The sequence below is a fragment of the Camellia sinensis genome, chromosome 11 (genome assembly GCF_055761805.1).
Source record: "Camellia sinensis isolate YWXY chromosome 11, ASM5576180v1, whole genome shotgun sequence".
Taxonomy (NCBI): Eukaryota; Viridiplantae; Streptophyta; class Magnoliopsida; order Ericales; family Theaceae; genus Camellia; species Camellia sinensis.
The window spans coordinates 21,068,995-21,087,000 of record NC_138971.1 but is presented as its reverse complement, the minus strand read 5'-3'; the positions used below and the strand labels follow the sequence as shown (position 1 = coordinate 21,087,000).

Below are 18,006 nucleotides of genomic sequence, written 5' to 3'. Positions count from 1 at the left end.
AAAATTTGTTGTGACAACAATTTTTATGGCAAAATTTTCTTTTTTTAAAAATATTTTTATAATTTATTTTTAAATTTTTATATGATTACATTGGCATGTAAAATCCAAACGTATAAATAGTGGTTACATTTTTTTATAATTATTTTATTTAGTATTTAATTTTAAATATTTTTTTACAATCATTTCATTTAAAAATAAATTTAAAAAATGTATTAATGATGCAGAATTCATATTCAAAAATGCCACGACAAAAGGGTGCCAATGATGAACCCCCAAGTGATGATATTGGTTGGAAATTTGGAACTCAAGTTGAAGGCACTAGACATCATATTATTTGCAAATTTTGTGGACATCACATTAAATGTGGGATTACGTGTTTCAAACAACATTTAGCACATCAAACAGGACAAGTGCGTTCTTGTCCTAATGTTAGTAGAGACGTGATGCAAGAAAAGATGAAACATTTACAAAATAAGAAAATGAGTAAAGTAGACAAACAAAAGAGAAAAGCTGAATTGGAAGCACATATTAGGGGAGATGATCTCTATGATGAAAATGAAGAGGGAGATTTTGTAGATCTTCGAGATGATGACTCTGACTCCGACTCTGATCCAGAGATGACCAGGGCTAGACAAACAAGTATTCGTTCACAACAACAATAGGAGGAAAGGCAACAATTTAGACGAGGTGTTGCAGGTCATGGATCACAATACGATGCAGGTGGTAGTTCTGGTGCAGGGGGTAGTGCTCAAAGAATGCCAAAAGGGTCAGGTATTGCTAATGTTTTTCGTCGATCACAATCTGTGCATGAAACTAGTGGGAGTGGACGTAATTGGATTAAGCCCAATGCTCCTGAAGCAAGGTTGAGGGCAATGGATGTAGAACTCCAAAAGAGCAAGAGTACAAAACAGCGAAAAATCTCCACAATGAATTTACAGAAGCTAAAAGAGAGATTGGGACGAGCAGTGTCCAAGTTTATACTCTATAATCGTATTCCATTCAATGCAGTTGATTCAGAGTATACACAACCCATGCTTGATGTTGCTGCTGAAGTAGGGCCAGGAGTAAAGGGTCCTAGTGCTTATGAAGTTTCTGAAGTATATTTGGGCATGGAGCATGATGAAATGACAGAATGGATAGGATTATTCAAGGGAATTTGGGCAAAGAGAGGTGTATCCATCATGTGTGATGGTTGGAGCAGTCTAACTCGGCAACACATCATCAACTTCTTAGTGTACTGCAATAGAGGTACTATATTTCACAAATCAATTGATGCCTCTAATATTGTTAGTAGGACTGCTGAATATTATTTTGGGTTGTTAGATAAAGTTGATGAAATTGGAGAACAATACGTTGTTCAAGTGGTAACTGATAATGAACCTGCACTGAAAGCAGCCGGTAAAATGTTAATGAGAAAAAGGAAACATTTATATTGGACAGCTTGTTCAGCACATTGTATCGATCTCATGCTAAAAGACATAGCCAATAAGAAAAGTGTAGCAAAGGTGATTGAAGATGGTAAAACCATAACCAATTTCATTTATAATAGTGGATGGGTGTTGGATTTAATGAGAAAATTCACTGGAGGTAGAGAATTGATTCGACCTGCCATCACTCGATTTGCTACAAATTTTATTGCCATTGAGAGTATTGTTAGATATAAACAACAATTGAGAGCTATGTTTAATATTGATGAGTGGAAGAATTTTAGATGGGGGAAGGCAAAGACTGGGCAGCCTTACAATGTGAAAAAAATTATTTTGGGAAAGGAGTTTTGGCAGAAAGCAACAGAGCTTTGTAAAGTTCATGATCCCCTAGTCAGAGTATTGAGGTTGGTTGATGGAGATGAGAAGCCAACAATGGGTTTCATATATGAAGCTATAGATAGAGCAAAGTTGGCAATTAAAAGAGATTGTCGCTACTACACCGAGTATTGGAAAATTATTGATACTCAATGGTCTTTTCAATTGCATCAAGATTTGCATGCGGCTGGTAAGTGTTACGATTTCAATTATAAAATGTATATTTATTTACAATTATTAATTGTCTTCTTATTTTTGAAGGATATTTTTTAAATCCTCAATTCCAATATGGTGTTACCTCATCCAATGAAATGATAAGAGAAGTGATGGATGGACTTAGAAAAGTAATTACCAGACTGGAGCCTAATATGGATGCTCAAGTGAAAGCAACAAATCAAGTACGTACCAATTATTTAAATTTTAATAGTAATAATCTACTTTTGCAAATGTTACTTGTAATGATTGTCCAAATTGTAGTTGTTGCTGTTTCGAGATAAACAGGAAACTTTTGGTACTCCTTTAGCACAAAGAGCATGGAAACAATCAAATTCAGGTTTTATTTTCAAAATTACAAATTTACAATATATAAATACTTAAATAATTTTTTATCATATTTTGACTTATGTCTAATGTTATGTAATTTTGTGCAACTGAGTGGTGGATTATTCATGGCAGTTGTGCTCCTGAACTTCAAAAAATAGCTGTGAAAGTATTAAGTCAAACCACCACATCATCTCACTGTGAACGTAATTGGAGTACTTTTAGTCTCATCCATATGAAGACGAGGAATAGATTGAAATATAAGAAAATCCAAAGATTAGTCTTCATCACCTACAACATGAGATTAAAATTGAGACACGTTAAAAGAAGCAGCCAAGAGGAGATTGATAGGAGTTTTAATCCTATTAACTTGGATTATATATTTGAAGAAGATGATCCAATAAGTCCATGGATAGAAGAAAAGGAAAATCCTTTGCTAGATGGTGTGGATAATTCTGAATGGCTAGATTTGGTCTCAGATGATGATGGTGGTGGTGGCAACGAAAGCAATGGCGATGGCGGCGATGGCAGCGATGGAAACGATGGTGGTGGCACCCATAGATATCAAGCTCGACGCACTTCTCAAAGCTCAACTCCTACTCCAACTCAAAGTGATAATAGTGGTGGTTTAACACCATCTGATGGAGGAGGTGATGATGGTGATGGTGAAGGCACTTCTCACGGTGACGGTGGTGGTGGTGGCGGCGATAATGGTGGTGATGGTACTAGTTTTGGTGCAGGAAGTGAAGATTTTATTGGAGGATTTGGATTATGTGATGTTGGGGAACATTATGATATTGGAGAACTTGTTGCACCTTTACCCCAACTACCTAGGAGGTTTCGTGGTAGTGATACACGCAGGGATGAAAGAAGAATAAGAAGTAGAGAACAACAACTTGATTCATCTGATAGTAGTCATAGTTATCCATATCATCCTTACCCATCCTATAGCAGTGATAGCTAGAGCTATCCTTACCCACCTCAACAAAATTATCCTTGGCCCCCTCAACAACGTGGTCCTCCAGGATACGGTTTGCCAAATTATCAACAAGCCCAACAAGAGTATGTTGATCCTTTTCAGCCAAGGTATCCATTTTCTCTCCCAATGCATGAAACAGAAAGGGATGACATGATGAGCACATTTACTTATATATTTCCTACTGGATGGGGTGAAGGTAGTAGTAATCAAGCTCAACAATCTGATTCCCAAGATGCACCACGTCACTCATTTTGGTGGGGTGAAGGTAGCAGCAACAATCAAGCTCAACAATCTGAATCCCAAGATGCACCACGTCACTCATTTTGGTGGTGACATTATGTAATTTTAGTAGTAACATTATGTAAAATGTACTCTCTATTATTTGTGATTTATGCTATGATGTTATGTACTTTGTCAAGTTCTTCCATTAAGAATGTATACTTTTTTAAAACTATTTGAGTTAAAATGCACATATGCTTCCACAAGTATAATAATTAAAAATAATTTTATACATCTAAGTCCAATAAAAGAAATTTTTGCCACAAGTGTAACATGGATTTATGACATATAAAGTCATTAATTATTGAAATAAAATGTAAAAAAAATTATTTTATAGTGATTTAAAAATATGAAATATATTGGATCATACTTAAAAATTATGAAAAAATTATCTAAATTTATTTTAAAACCCAATAAATATGATTCTAAAAAAAAATATGCGTATCGGTAAGTTTTTTGTAAATTGTGCGAAAAATAAAAAAATTCACAGTTCCGGTAACCGCAACCCTATGAAGCACGGACACGTCCCTGAGGCTTGCGTATTAGTGTCGGACACGTGTCGGACACGGACACTCGTACGACACGCTATTGACACATGTCCGACACTCTCCCCTGCGTGTCCCCCTTTTTTCAGAATTTTTCAGAGTCGGACACGAGGTTGGACACGCGAGGACACGATTCAGACACGCAGGTGGGTGGATCGAAGAAGCCCTAGAACTGTTGGAGAGGAGAAAGAGAGAGAGCCAGAGACAGAGACAGATCGAGGGAAGAGAGAGAGAGAGAGGGAGATAGGTCGAGGGAAGAGAGAGACAGATTGAGGACAGAGAAGAAACCCTAACCTGTTCGTCTTCCTCGTCTCCCTCTCTGCGCCTCAAGCGACCATCGATCGCCCTCGTTTGACCCTCGTTTGGCCATCGATCGACCATCGACCTCGTCTCCCTCGCTGCGCATCGTTTGACCCTCTCTGTGCTCTCTCTCTCTCTCTCACTAAACCATCGATAGCTATTATATACGTTATATACTAACAATATATATATATATATATATATATATTTATATACTAATAATAAATTATATACTAATAATAAATAATATAAATAAATAAATAATATAACCCCTAACCTTTCTTTTGGTCTTAAATAATATAAATAAATATAAATAATATATTTATTTTTTAATTTTACATATAATAAATAAAATTAGTATATATTTTTTAATTTTGCATATAATAAATTAAATAAATAAATAAAAATAAATACAAATAGTATATATTTTTTAATTTTACATATAATATATAAATAAAATTAATTATGTATATTAAACGTGTCCCTAGCGTGTCGTGTCCCCTATTTTTTAAAAATTTGCATTTTTACGTGTCCGTGTCGTGTCACGTGTCCGTGTCCGTGCAACATAGCCGCAACCGTTACGCTGCGGTCTTTACACCCCGCAATCGCAACCGCAACCGCGCCACCGCCACCGTTACGGCGACCGCAACCGCTTTTCAGAACCTTGGTTCTTATGCTTGTGCTGAATGGAACTATGGGTAAAGCTTATAAAAATTTTGTTCCAATCTATTGTATAGTATACAAACCAACAATATATTAGTGAACTTTACCTTGTAGACTTTGTTTTTGAACAGTGGGTTTCCTCTTTGGTTGCTTTTCATACCTGGAATTCAGTTTCGAACTGATAATGAGTCATTCAACGTATTCCCTCCCACTTTGTCCTACTGTTAAATTTTCAATTAATGGCCTAAATATGCTCATTGGACTTCTTTTTGTTTTAGACAGAAATGAAGTGATTAAACAACCAAGATTGTGGACATGATGAAGAAAGAAAAACTCTATGCATCCCAAGGCGAACCCATTATCTTATCCCATGTTAGTTCCTTAGTTTTATGTGGATTTTCCATATACATGCACCATTGTGTATAATTAGTGAAGTCCAATCTGCCTTTCTAGGTGGAAGACACATCTTTGACGGAATCATGATAGCCAATGAGGTGGTGGATTGGTGGAAGAATTACAAAAAGAAGGGGATTATTCTTAAGTTGGATTTTGAAAAAGCATTTGACTCAGTAAATTGGAATTATCTGTGGTCCATGTTAGCAAGCTTTGGTTTCGGTAATCTATGGATAAGTTGGATGAAAGAGTGTGTGACCTTAGCTAAAATCTCTATTCTTGTCAATGGATCTCCAACTAATGAATTCTTACCAAAAAGAGGGCTAAGGCAAGGAGATCCTCTCCCCCTTCCTTTTCAACATTGCAACTGAATGCCTAAACTTGCTGCTTGAAAGAGCTAAAAACCTAGGGCTAATCAAGGGTGCTTCAGTGGGCCAATCTAAATTGAAACAATCCCATCTTCAATTTGCTAATGATTCTATTTTACCATGTGAAGCTAAGGGAGAAGAACTAGTGACCATTAAAAGAATCCTTTGATGCTTTGAGATAATATCAGGCTTGAAGATAAATTTTCACAACAGTGTGCTTTGTGGAGTAGCAATTGATGATGGCCTTGCCCTGAATTTGGCAACCATACTCAACTGTCAGTGCCAGAAGTTACATCTGAAATATTTAGGGCTGCCACTTGGGGCTAACACTAGAAGAAGAAAGACTTGGTAACTAGTGGTGGACAAGATCAAGTCAAAATCGGCCCTACAGAAAAGAAAGTTGCTCTCATTTGCTAGTAGAGTGAACTTAATTAAATCTGTTTTGTCCAACCTCCCATGTTACTATCTCTCTTTATTCAAACTTGCTGAGGGTGTGGCAAAAACCATTGATAGATTGCGAGTTGTTTTTTTGTGGGGGAACTCTAAGCAAAAAAGAGAGGCGTATCTAGTTAACTGGAAATCTGTCATAGTCAGTAAGAATCAAGGTGGATTAGGTATTGTGAATTTGAGGGAAATGAATAGCAGCCTTTTCTTGAAATGTTGGTGGAGATATGGGGTAGAAGATAAGAGATTATGGAAACAGATTATTAATAGCAGGTATGGTGCAGTTCGTGGGGGTTGGCTGCCAAACCTTGACCCCTTGGGGAAAATGTCTAATGCGTGGAAAGGATTCTATCTATGGCTGAGCCTAATCTAAATCTATTTGACTATTTTCTGTCTAGCATAGAAATTATAGTAGGTGATGGCAAAAGAGTACACTTTTGGTTGGATAAATGGCTGAGGAATACCAAACTTAAAGATGAGTTCCCTAAGTTATTCAGTTTGTCTGTTGAGAAGGAAAAATCCTTTGATTATTTTCTACAAAGAAAGGAATTCTCAGGGGGTTGGAACCTGTCCTTTAGGAGGCATTTAAGGCCTTGAAAGGAAGATGAGGTCAATAGGCTCTATCTTATGCTTTCTGAGGTACCATGTCTGAGTGCAATCCACCCTGATTCTCTTAGGTGGCAGAGGTCCTCATTTGGGTAGTTCACTGTTGCATCAGTTAGATCATGGTTGGAAGCACATCATGGGCCTAAACTTTTGATTCCAAAATTATTATGGGGGTAATGTGGCACCTCTTAGAGTTCAATTTCTAGGTTGGCTAGCATGGAAAGGTAGAATTAAAACCACTGATTTTCTGCCAAGATTGGGTGTCCTTAGTAGCAGCTTGAACAATGTATGCCTCTTTTGCAAGGCTGAACCTGAATCCTTGAATCACATTTTTCTGACATGCAGTGGCATATGGAAGACCTGGGCTAATCTGCTACCTTGGTGAGATTTTCAGTAGGCAACACCTGCCTCAATTATTGATGTGTTGCTTTGGTGGTTGGGTACTAAATGCAAGAAAGTTCTATTAAAGCTTTGGAATTTAGTATCATTGGCTATGCTCTGGTCTATTTGGAAGCGCAGGAATGACCGAATCTTCAATGGATGCCAACCCAATCTCACAGAGTTGAGTGATGCTGCCAAATGGAAAGTTTCTTTGTGGGCCGAATCCAACCTTCAAAGCCTTTCTTACTCTATGCAAGACATTGTCTCAAAACTTAGGCAGATCAAGTTTTGTCTTTAAGCTGTTGCTCTTATGAATCAGTGTGGTTGTCTTTGCTATGGCTGTCTTTTTTGTTCCTTTGTTGTTGGTTCCTCACCAACAGTTGTCTGGTGCTATCACATGATTGTGTGTGCTTATCAATGCCAACCTAATTGGGATTGGGCTGTTGCACTTTGATGACCTCTACACTAGCCTTCCCTTTATTGTTGTTCTTTCCTTCCTTTTAAGGTTTCTGTCATCAATAAGTCTATTTTTGTTGATCAAAAAAAAAAAAAATATGCACCATCGTGTAATTGTGGGTGCTGTGTAGCTTTATCTTAATTATTTTATGATGAGTGAGGATTGTAATAGGAGAGAAGTGTCTTACTTTTGTGCTAGATTGAAAACGAATATGGGAACACTGACTCAGCATATGGATTTGCTGCCAAGACTTATATTAATTGGGCAGCAAGCATGGCTACATCTTTGGATACAGGAGTGCCATGGGTGATGTGCCAACAAGCAGTTGCACCTAATCCTGTAGTGAGTTCCTTGATCTTCTCTAAGTTTATTTTGTGTAGTTTTTCAACTACAAAGCATTATATTTCGAATTCAAACACTAACCAAGATGTTTTTTTCAACTAAGACATGTTGTTTTCTTGTAGATCAACACTTGCAATGAATTTTATTGTGACCAATTGACACCTAATATAATTCTGCCAAGAAACCGAAAATGTGGACTGAGAATTGGACTGGAAAAAGGAGGTACTTCAACAAACCAGTACTATAAATTTGACAGTTTCACATATTTGTACTAATCCTTGGTCATCCATCACAGCTTTTGTGTGAGAAAAAACTAAGATTGAAAGTTTAAGGTCATAGTTAAAAATTGTGACATTTAACCAATTTTGTAGTAGTGTGGATATTCTATTTTGACGTGGTACAAATTACCTTTTGGCATGATATTGTGAATATTACTTTTTTGTGTACAGAGAACATGGTTGTATAATCCTCAATTTTGTATGGAATTACTATTTTAGTTTGGATTATACTTGGTTTGTATAGAATTTCTATTACATTTGGAATTTGACGTTAAATATGATTTTTTTGGATAGTTGAAAGTGAAATATGTGCCGGTTGTGGAATAGTTGATAATATAATTGGTATATATGTATATATTGTTTTGTTTAATATACTAGGTAAATGTTGCACTAATAATGGAATAAATATAGGTGATCGAGAAATTAATAAAAAAGAAACTAAATAAATTTTTTGGTGACTAAACGCATATTAGCCAAAAAAAGAAGTGAAATTTTTGGCGACTAAATATTTGGTAGTCAAAAAAGCAAACAAAGGTTTTTAGTGACTAAATATTAGTAGAAAAAAAAAACAAAACAAAACAAAACAAAAACAAAAGATTTTTGCCGACCAAATAGTTAGTAGCCCAAACACATCAAGATGAAAGAAGAAACAATTGCCGACTAAATATTTTAGTCACGAAAAAACATGGCATCCTTCGGCGACTAAAATGTTTAGTCGCCAAACACAATGCGACAAAAATATTAATTTTTTTGGCGAGTAAAATGTTTAGTCGTAAAAAACAATGGTGACCAAAAATTTGGTAGCTAAATGTGACAGAAATTGACGAGTAAAACAGTTAGTCACTAAATGTAGTATGTATTGGTGATTAAAATGTATTAGATACTAAATATTTTAGTCACTGAAAGAGACTTTTATTTTTGTTTGAGAACTTTCGGCAACTACACCTTTCCGTTGCCAAAATGTGTGAATTGGCTACTAAGTTCGTTTTAGTAGCCAAAGAGAAGAGTATTAGCGACCAACATAAATTTAGTTGTGAATACTTTTGTCTACAAGCCTTCGGCGACTAACTAGGGTGACTAAAAATTTTAATCGCCATTGACAATCGACGACTAAAAACAAGGCTTTTGCGACTAATTTTTTAGTCACTAAAAGTTTGTTTTCTTGTAATGCTTGCATGAATTGTTACAATGTGTCCTCAAGGATCTTCCAAGGTGGGGGGACATGAAGGGCAAAATTAGAACGCCCTTGAGAAGGTAGGAGAGTTTCAACATTATTATTATTCCTCCAATTAAAATTTGAATGATTCCTACCATCATGAATTGTAGGTTTTAGAATGAGTAGATGGAGTAGGCTTTTTAAAAGTGTTCATAACATTTGCTTGATCATGTAACACCTCTTTGAAAGCAGGAATTGTTAGACACTGATGTGTCGGGTGTCCAATGGTCTCACAAATTCCACAAACATTTTCTATTTGTGCCACAGATGTGACTTCATTAATTCTTCTACCTCCTAGTCAAAGTCGCTACCCTTGCAGTCAAATCATCTTATTTCCTAAGTTGGTATTTGCCAACACTAAATGTAGATGAGGAAGGCCTGGTCTTGCTTGAATTTCCTAAAGGCTTAATAGTATCCCAAGATTGGGCATTCTCAGCTAATAGATTAAAAGATGTAAAGGCCTTATCTGGTTCATTAAAAAATTCACCATTACACGTCATCTCAATGAATTGGTGCATTTGAGGAGTCAAGCTTTCATGGAAAAAACCAATAACTAGCCAAGATTCAAAACTATGATGTGGGCAAGAGTTTAACAAACTCTTAAAACATTCCTGTCATTGATAAAATGTTTCATTTTCTTTTTGAGAAAAATTCATGATTTGTCTTTTTAAAGAATTTGTTCTGTGAATTGGAAAAAAATTCTTCAAAAACTCAATTTGCATCTTTTCCATGTGCCAATTGAACTAGATTTTTTTAAAAAAAAAATTAAGCTATGTCTTCGCTTTTTCTTTAAGAGAAAAAGGAAATAATTTCAACCTGATTACTTCCTCAGCACATGTTTGGTCAACGAAGGTCACACATACTTTCTCAAATTCTTTGATATGCAAATAGGGATTTTCATAATCAAGACCATGAAATTTAGGAAGTGTGGTGGGTAAAAATTGAACCATTTGGCTGCGGCGGTTCTCCATCGAGGATAAGACTACTTGAGACTTGAAAATACACTCATAAAAAGGCAAAGGAGTGGCTAGGGAGTAGCCTAAGGACTCTCCGATGCCTAAGTTAGTAAAACGGTAGACAATGGAGCAAAATGTGGGAATATAGATTCAAGAAGTGTATTAAATTGTGTGTCCCTTAGACTTTGTTACCTTCTTTATTTATACTCTGCTCCCACTAGTCGTTGTGGGCAGTTAAGCCTCTTCTCACCCCTCATGTCATCCTCTTTTCTCTAGGGATCGTGCACCAGATTGGCGCGTTTATCTAGGAGTTAGTTGGGCCATTATTTTAGGAACGCGCCTTTGATTGAGTTTGACCCTTGCAAGCGCGCATCCTGTATTTCCTGGTCTTGATCATTTGAACCTCTAATTCCTAGACCCGGAGACCAATCGTCCTGCACTTTTAATATTCTGGACCCAGATTTCTGGTCTTGCTTTATAGTTTAATTTGCCCTCCCACAATTGCTTCCCAACTCTGACTTTTTCAGTTTCTGACCTCAGAAGAAGTTGAAGTTTTATTTATTTGGGAGCGGACCATTAAACTTCTGCTCCTCTTTTCTTAGGATTTTGAATTCCACAATGATTCCCTTGAACCGACACTTTTGGGCTGCTGTCCTTTAGTCTAATGCATCACGTCTGTCCTGGACGCGTGTCCCCAAGTTATTGGACCTAATCCAACCTGTGCATTAGATGAAACAATGCGCATGTCAGATCGCATTGATTCAATAAGTATAAATCTTCCCTCCTTGTATTCAAACATTTCACAATTCATCACTATTTCAATCATAAGTACCAAGCGAGAAAGAGAAGGAGAAGTTGAAGGATTATCGTCCGTCATTCCTCTGCTACTCCAGTGAACTTGTTTCTGCACTTTTAGTGGTTGTAAGTCCCTTTCTTCTTCTCTTATTGTCCTTGGCTTCCTTTTTCTTCTGAATCCATGGTTAAATATCACCAACTCCTTGAGTCGCTTGAAGCCCTTTCTGCTTTTTGTTCACGATTTGGAATCCCTAGATATCCATATTCGCTTAAGATTGCCACTGATGATCTTTATGGAGATCCAGACTATACTTGCCTCTCCCTTGTTGCCATTGTTGAGGAAGGGGTGAGATTCCCTTTGAACCCCCTTATGCGAGAATGTATGAGTTCTTGTTCCCTTGCCCCGATCCGACTTTCCGCCAACATATATCGCACCATCAATGGCGTTTTTGAGTCGAACAGGACTCAAGGTGTTCAACTAGGACAGATGGAAATCCAGTCTATTTATGTTCTTATTGCCTATGATGCCAAGGCTGAAGTCAAAGACCTCAGGTGTTACCTAACTCCCAGGAAGATGTCCAAAAAGCTCATCACCGTCCTCATCGAAACCAATAAAGACCTAGAGGAGGACATTGTTACCGTTTCTGGAAATTGGGAATTTGATGATGATTTCCTCAAAGTCTGGCCAGTCCCAAGAAAATTTAGGCAGCAGGTTCTGGTTTGGATTTCCCCTCTTAACTTTTCTTTTTCGTTAATTCGGTCTTGTTTAATTTGATCTTTCTTTTTCTTTCAAACTCCAACATTAATGCAATCAAAAATTTGTGCAAGTATCAAGTGTGTCTTGACGATTTAAGAAAGATTTGGGCCTTTCCAAAAGCTGAGAAATCTGCAACCAAGCTTCTTGGGTATGTGCCTTTTGGACCCCATCTGCCTGACGAGGGAAAAACCCCTGAAGAGTCCTCTAATCAACATGATAGTTCAACTGGTATTGCCTTGAGCAAGAAGAAGTCTGAACCCTTCATTAACCCAATAATGGAGATGCCTGCGGTTGAAGTGGAGGATCTAGCGGCTGCTCTTTTGGCCTGTCGCTCCAGCCCTCCTATTCTAGAGAAGAAGAAAAGGTTGCGCAAGTCAACCGAACTCCAATCCTTAAAGAAAGAAAAGGGGAGTGGTGCTTCCTCTAAATCTGGTCTAATTACTGCTATTATCGGGTTTAAGTCCTTCGAGTCTGTGAAGTCCAAAAAACCTTCCACCATGGGTGAACTTTCTTCTCCAGAATTTCCTGCCCCCAAGCGTCAGAAAGCTGAAGGATCCTCACAAGTTGCGCCTGCATATGTGCCTGCTGACCACTTCAGGCCCCAGATGTTTCGACCCAATCGTGCCACCCATGTGTTGACCAATGATAGCTTTATGGAAGCCCAGAATTGGGTTTTCAAATTAGCAAAGGGTTTTTTCTACCCAGGGACATTGCTCTCTTCAAAAAGCTGGATGATGGAATGCTGCATTGAGTTAGCATTTCTAGTGCCATCAGGGTATCTCCTGACGTTTCCCTTGCCTACACTTTTCCTTTTATCTTCTGGTTTCAGTTGTCTAAATATTTTGTTTTCAAGCCATTCAAGTCTGCCATGAGAGCATAACCAGAATTGAGAATGCAAGGATCGTTGCCCATATTGAGACCAAAAAGGCAGTTGGGTCCATATGCTCTTGTGGCAAGTTGGAGCAAAAAGTGAACCATACTATTGAGTTGGCTAAGAAACTTAAGGAGAAAAAGGACGTTGCCGATACCGCGATTCAGACACTTCGCATAGAACTTACTGAATCTACTCTTGCTTATAATGTGGAAGTGAGGAAGGAGGGAACAGAAACTCTTAACAAGTATACTCCAGAGACCAAAAATAAATATCTGGAGCAAATTTATTAGCTTCAAGATGATTTGTTCATGAATGGGTGTAAGCTACTCTGGAAAAAGCTGGGATAGCCCCTGACTCCCCTATGTACTCTGAGCCATTTCTTTCCTGGCCCAAGTATTCCTTCTGCCAAAGAAGCAGCAGAAGAGGAGGTTGAGGAAGATGAAGAAGTTCCCTCCGAATAAGATCCTATAGTGGCCTCCTCAGAGTAGATCGCTGGTTCTGGAGGTTCTGAATCTCTAAAAGAGGCCTCCCTTCATGTTTCTCTTACTCCTCCATCTGTTGAAGATCCTACTTCTCCTGCTTCTACTCAAAATGAGGCTTCAAAGTCAGTGCCTACTGCTACTCCTGATCCTACTGCTGCTGAAGACCCCGCTCCTTGAAGTTTTTTCTTTGTTTTCCTTTGGCGCGCTTTTTGCTTCTTTTTCCTGTTTTTTGCTTTTTGTCTGCTGCACTTTTTGTTGACTGGGGCCAGATGTTTTATAAGGCACAATCTTTAGATGTGAATGGTTCGATCTATTATGCAGTTGGTTTTTGAAACAAAAAGTTTGGAGAGCAGGATTAAGTGTATAACTTCCTCTTGCCCCTAGCTTGGTTGCTTTCAAAAAGTAGCCAAGGTACTATCAAAAATTTTAAGAATTTAACCAAACATAAGAACAGGGCTACAATCCTAGGCAGGATTGTCAAACTTTCTTATACTAAGAAAAATTTAGGAATTTAACAAAGCATAAGAACAAGACTACAATCTTGGGCAGGATTGTCAAACTTTCCCAAGCCCAAGAGTTGATTCTTGGGGTACAAACTAACTACAGTCCTGAGCTGGACTATTTCATGTTTTGATACTTCAGCAATTGCTAGAAATTATACTTGAATAATAGAACCATGCACACGTATAGAATGAACGAACTGATTTTATTGAACTAAAGAGCTGAAATCATATACGTACAAACTACTTTAATTCTGACATTTAATGAAAATAGATTCTGAGGTTTGCTGCATTTCATGGATGCGGTACAGTCTTACGTTCCATATCTTGCAAATAATAAGCTCCTTTCCCTCCAAGCGCAATAACTTTGTATAGCCCTTCCTAGTTAGGGCCCAATTTTCCATCGGTTGGCTTCTTCTGGTTGTCTAGAAATTTTCTGAGTACCAAATTCCCTAGCTGGAATGACCAAGGCTTGACTTTCTTGTTGTGGCATTTTGCAATCTACTCTTGGTAGTTGGCTAGACGGACTAACATTGCTGTCCTTTTTTCCTCATCAAGATCAATGCTTCATGCTATGGCTTGTTCATTCTAGGCAGGTTCATAAACTTTTTAATCTTATAGTTTGCATTCCTACTTCTAATGGAATTATTGCTTCCATTCCAAACGCCAGTGAGTAGGGTGTTTCTCCTATTGCTCTTTTGGGGGTGGTGCAATATGCCCAGAACACATTGGGCAGTTCGTCAACCCAACCTTCCCTTAAAGCTTTCCAAATGCTTTTAATTCCATTTAACACTATCTTGTTGGAGGCTTTAGCCTAACCATTGCTCTGGGTGTAGCTAGGGGTTAAGAAGGAATTCATTATCCCTAGTCCTGAGCAGTAGTTTTTGAACAAGTTGTAATCAAATTGCATTCCATTATGAGAAATGAAAGCATAAGTGATGCCAAACCTTGTTATGATGCTGCACCAGGGAAAAATTTTTATGTCCTTGACCTTGATAGTGATCAATGGCTCAGCTTTTCCCTATTTGATGAAATAAATTATTGACACTAATAAAAATTTCTTACCCCCTCTGCCTTTGGGAAGTGGTCCAATCAAGTCCATACCTCACTAAGCAAAAGGCCATGGGTCGGTCAATGGTTACAAATTTATGGGCTAGTTGGTAAATCAAAGGAGAAAAATGCTGCTACTTGTCACATTTTTTGTCACATTTTTTGACATAAGCCTGTCCATCCTTGTGCATGAATGGCCACTAGTAGCCGTGAGTAATTGCACGTTAGGGACTGCTACCCATTATGCATTCCATAAATGCCTTTGTGTGTTTCATAAAGGATATTTTCCACCAGAGCTAGGTGCATGCAGAACAAGTAAGGTCCAATGAATGACTTTATGTACAAGGCTCCTTTTTCTGAGATCCAAAACTTGGGTGCTCTCGTTATGATTTTGTTTGCTTCTTTTTTATCTTTTGGAAGTACTCATTCTCTGATATACTTGATGAGTAGATCCATCCAACTTGGTCCTAGATTGGTACATACGACCAACTGTTTGTCCAATTCTACTTTAGAAATTCAATTTCGATCGTTCTGGCCTCAATTTTTCAACTGCTGAAGCAAGTGTGGCCAGGGCGTTGGCGTGAGCATTCTGCTTTCTTCCTATCTGGATAATCTTGAAGTTTTCAAACGTTTTTACTGAGTTATGAACCCTATCTAAATAAGACTGCATCCTTTCGTCTCTGGCAGAATATTCTCTTCATAATTGATTTACAACTAGCTGGGAGTCACAATGTACGATTATACCTTTGACGTTCAGGAGTTTACCAATCTTTAATCCTGCTAGGAGGGCTTTATATTTTGTTTCATTATTCAAGGCTTTAAATCCAAGGCGGATTGCGTGTTCATGTAGAATGACTTTGAGGAGAGAAGAGCTACTCTTGCTGCTGCGCCTTTAAAATTTGATGAGCCGTCGACAAAAAGCTTCCAGTTCTTAAGGTCTCAAACGTACATTTTCCAAACAGCCTCATGTTTTCGGGTAGGGTCAGGTTGGGCTGAATCCACTAGAAGTTTTGATCTTTGACATTGTTTTGGAGTTTGGGAGGTTGTGCCCTGTTGCCCCCTAGTTCTGGGGTTGATGATTCAGCCACTAAACTCAATGGTTGATGCTCGTATGAAAATTCTGCTACAAAGTTAGCTAAAATTTGGGCTTTGATGGCGGTTCTGGGCTGAAAAGTTACATCAAATTCTCCTAATTCTACTGCCCATTTAGCGATGTGCCCAGAAAAGTCAACTTTTTGTAAAAAACTCCGCAGAGGATGTTGAGTAAGTACTGTGATTGGATGACCTCGCAAGTAATGCATAAGTTTCCTAGTAGCCATTATCAAGGCCAAAGCTGTCTGGTTGCTACGTTGTTGAGAGTCTTATTGGTATAATAGATTGGTACTTGCGTTCCCTCCACGTCCTTGACTAGGATTGAACTGACCGCGTGTTCTGATACTGCTAAAATACAATACAACATTTCACTCTGTTATGGGGTTGAGAACAAAATGGGTGAAAGGAGGTACTGTTTTAATTCCTTCAATGCCTAGTCCCACTATTTATCCTAGTTCACTCCTCTCACTTTCTTGAGGAATTGAAAGAAGGGTTTGCATTTGTTTGAGGAGCGACTAATGAAGCGATTAAGTGTTGTTACCATCCCAGTCGACTTCTACACCTCTTTGAGCTTCCGGGGTGGTTGTAAGTTGGGGATGACCTTGACTTGCTGAGGGTCTGCTTCGATCCCTCTCCTCGTCACTAAGTAACCTAGAAACTTGTCTAAGCCAACACCAAAAGCACACTTAGTTGCATTTAATTTCAATTTGTATACTTTAAGGGTGTCAAAGGTAGTTTGTAGGTCCTTTAAATGTCCTGCTTCTAGTTTTCTTTTCACAACCAATTCATCAATATAAACTTCCATGGTCTTTCCAAGTTAGTCAACAAACATGGAAGTTACTAGCCGCTAGTAAATGGCTCCAACATTTTTTAACTCAAAAGGCATTACTCTACAGCAGTACAAACCTCTAGGAGTTATAAAGGTAGTCTTTTCTTGGTCAGGTTCGTGCATTGATATTTGATGCTAACCCCTATAGGCATCTAAAAAGCTCATTCTAGCATGCCTAGAAGTTGCATCCACTAGTTGGTTTATCCTGGGTAGGGGGGAAGCAATCTTTTGGGCAAGCTCTATTAAAGGCTAGTAAAATCTACACATACCCTCCATTTTTTGTTTTTGTTTTTCTTTTTAACAACAATAGTGTTTAAGAGCCAAGTGGGGTAATAAATTTATTTTATGGTTTTAGCATCTAGAAGTCTATCAATTTCCTTAATCACCGCTTGAACGTGATCCACATGTGTCCGTCTACTCCTTTGTACGACTGGTCTATATGTGGAATCCACGTTCAAATGATGACTGATAATACTGGGGTCTACTCCAGGCATTTCATACAGGGTCCAAGCAGAAATCTCAATATTATCCAACAGAAATTTAATAAAGGGTTGTTTTTCCTAATCAGATAAAGAGGATCTGAGCAGAAAATACCTATGTGGATTGTCAGATTGTGCAGCTCTTCCATTATGCGCTCTTCTGACTTCTTTCCAACATCTTCCAAAACTAGAGCAAACTAATTTCTGGGTCCTCTTTGCCTCATTCTGTCCTAGGGCCAGCATTAAACAGCAACATGCAGCTGCATGATAGCCTCTGATTGTTTCAATCCTACATTGATTGTTTGGAAATTTAAAGGCTTAGTGAAACGTTGAGGGCACCCCTTTAAGTTGGTGTAGCCACGGTCTCCCCATGATTGCATTATAAGGCGATGGTATGTCAACTACCAAGAAACATACTGGAAAACAAACAGATCATGTCCTTACCGGTAACGTTACCTTCCTCACTGGCCAAACCGGATTGGAATTGAAACCTAGGTGTGGCAGTCCACTCTTCTTAGTTCTGCTCCTTCAGACTGAGACTCTGGAACAACTTCTAATACATAATTTTTGCAATGCTGCCTTCGTCCACTGATGTTTGA

General features: G+C 38.1%; 2 protein-coding genes and 1 non-coding gene across 13 annotated transcripts in view; 2 read left to right on the top strand and 1 right to left on the bottom strand.

Moving 5' to 3' along the window:
* LOC114274214 (uncharacterized) overlaps positions 1-18,006 on the bottom strand; it is a 29,328-nt gene extending 11,322 nt beyond the window's left edge. For all 10 annotated transcript variants that reach the window (XR_014343605.1, XR_014343607.1, XR_014343608.1 and 7 more), the window contains exons 1-2: positions 17,852-18,006; positions 17,523-17,696 (exon numbers count right to left, since the gene is read on the bottom strand). Coding sequence is in view for 5 of the 10 variants with exons in the window: in XM_082893649.1 (XP_082749775.1) it covers positions 17,523-17,650 (128 nt within the window). In the remaining 5 variants the exon portion in view is untranslated. The remainder of the gene's footprint in view (positions 1-17,522; positions 17,697-17,851) is intronic.
* LOC145801869 (uncharacterized) lies at positions 123-3,739 on the top strand. 2 transcript variants are annotated; one of them, XR_014343603.1, is made up of 4 exons: positions 123-1,992; positions 2,064-2,200; positions 2,280-3,428; positions 3,518-3,739. XR_014343603.1 is itself a non-coding variant. In XM_082893644.1 (3 exons), exons 1-3 carry the CDS (start codon positions 756-758, stop codon positions 2,397-2,399), a joined length of 1,494 nt encoding a protein of 497 aa, XP_082749770.1. In that variant the 5' UTR covers positions 123-755; the 3' UTR covers positions 2,400-3,739. The 2 variants fall into 2 exon arrangements, 1 of the variants encoding a protein (XP_082749770.1); XM_082893644.1 differs by having other exon boundaries at positions 2,280-3,739.
* On the top strand, positions 10,161-10,269 carry LOC145803372 (small nucleolar RNA R71). Its single transcript, XR_014345472.1, has one exon. It is a non-coding gene; the product is annotated as a small nucleolar RNA R71 (small nucleolar RNA).

What these genes read in the sequence shown, in the direction of transcription:
- LOC145801869 (XM_082893644.1), top strand. Translation starts at nt 756, where the DNA reads ATGCCAAAAGGGTCAGGTATTGCTAATGTTTTTCGTCGATCACAATCT. An exon ending in TCAAGATTTGCATGCGGCTG is followed by an intron (nt 1,993 to 2,063) that starts GTAAGTGTTACG and finishes TTATTTTTGAAG; the next exon opens with GATATTTTTTAAATCCTCAA. An exon ending in AAGTGAAAGCAACAAATCAA is followed by an intron (nt 2,201 to 2,279) that starts GTACGTACCAAT and finishes TCCAAATTGTAG; the next exon opens with TTGTTGCTGTTTCGAGATAA.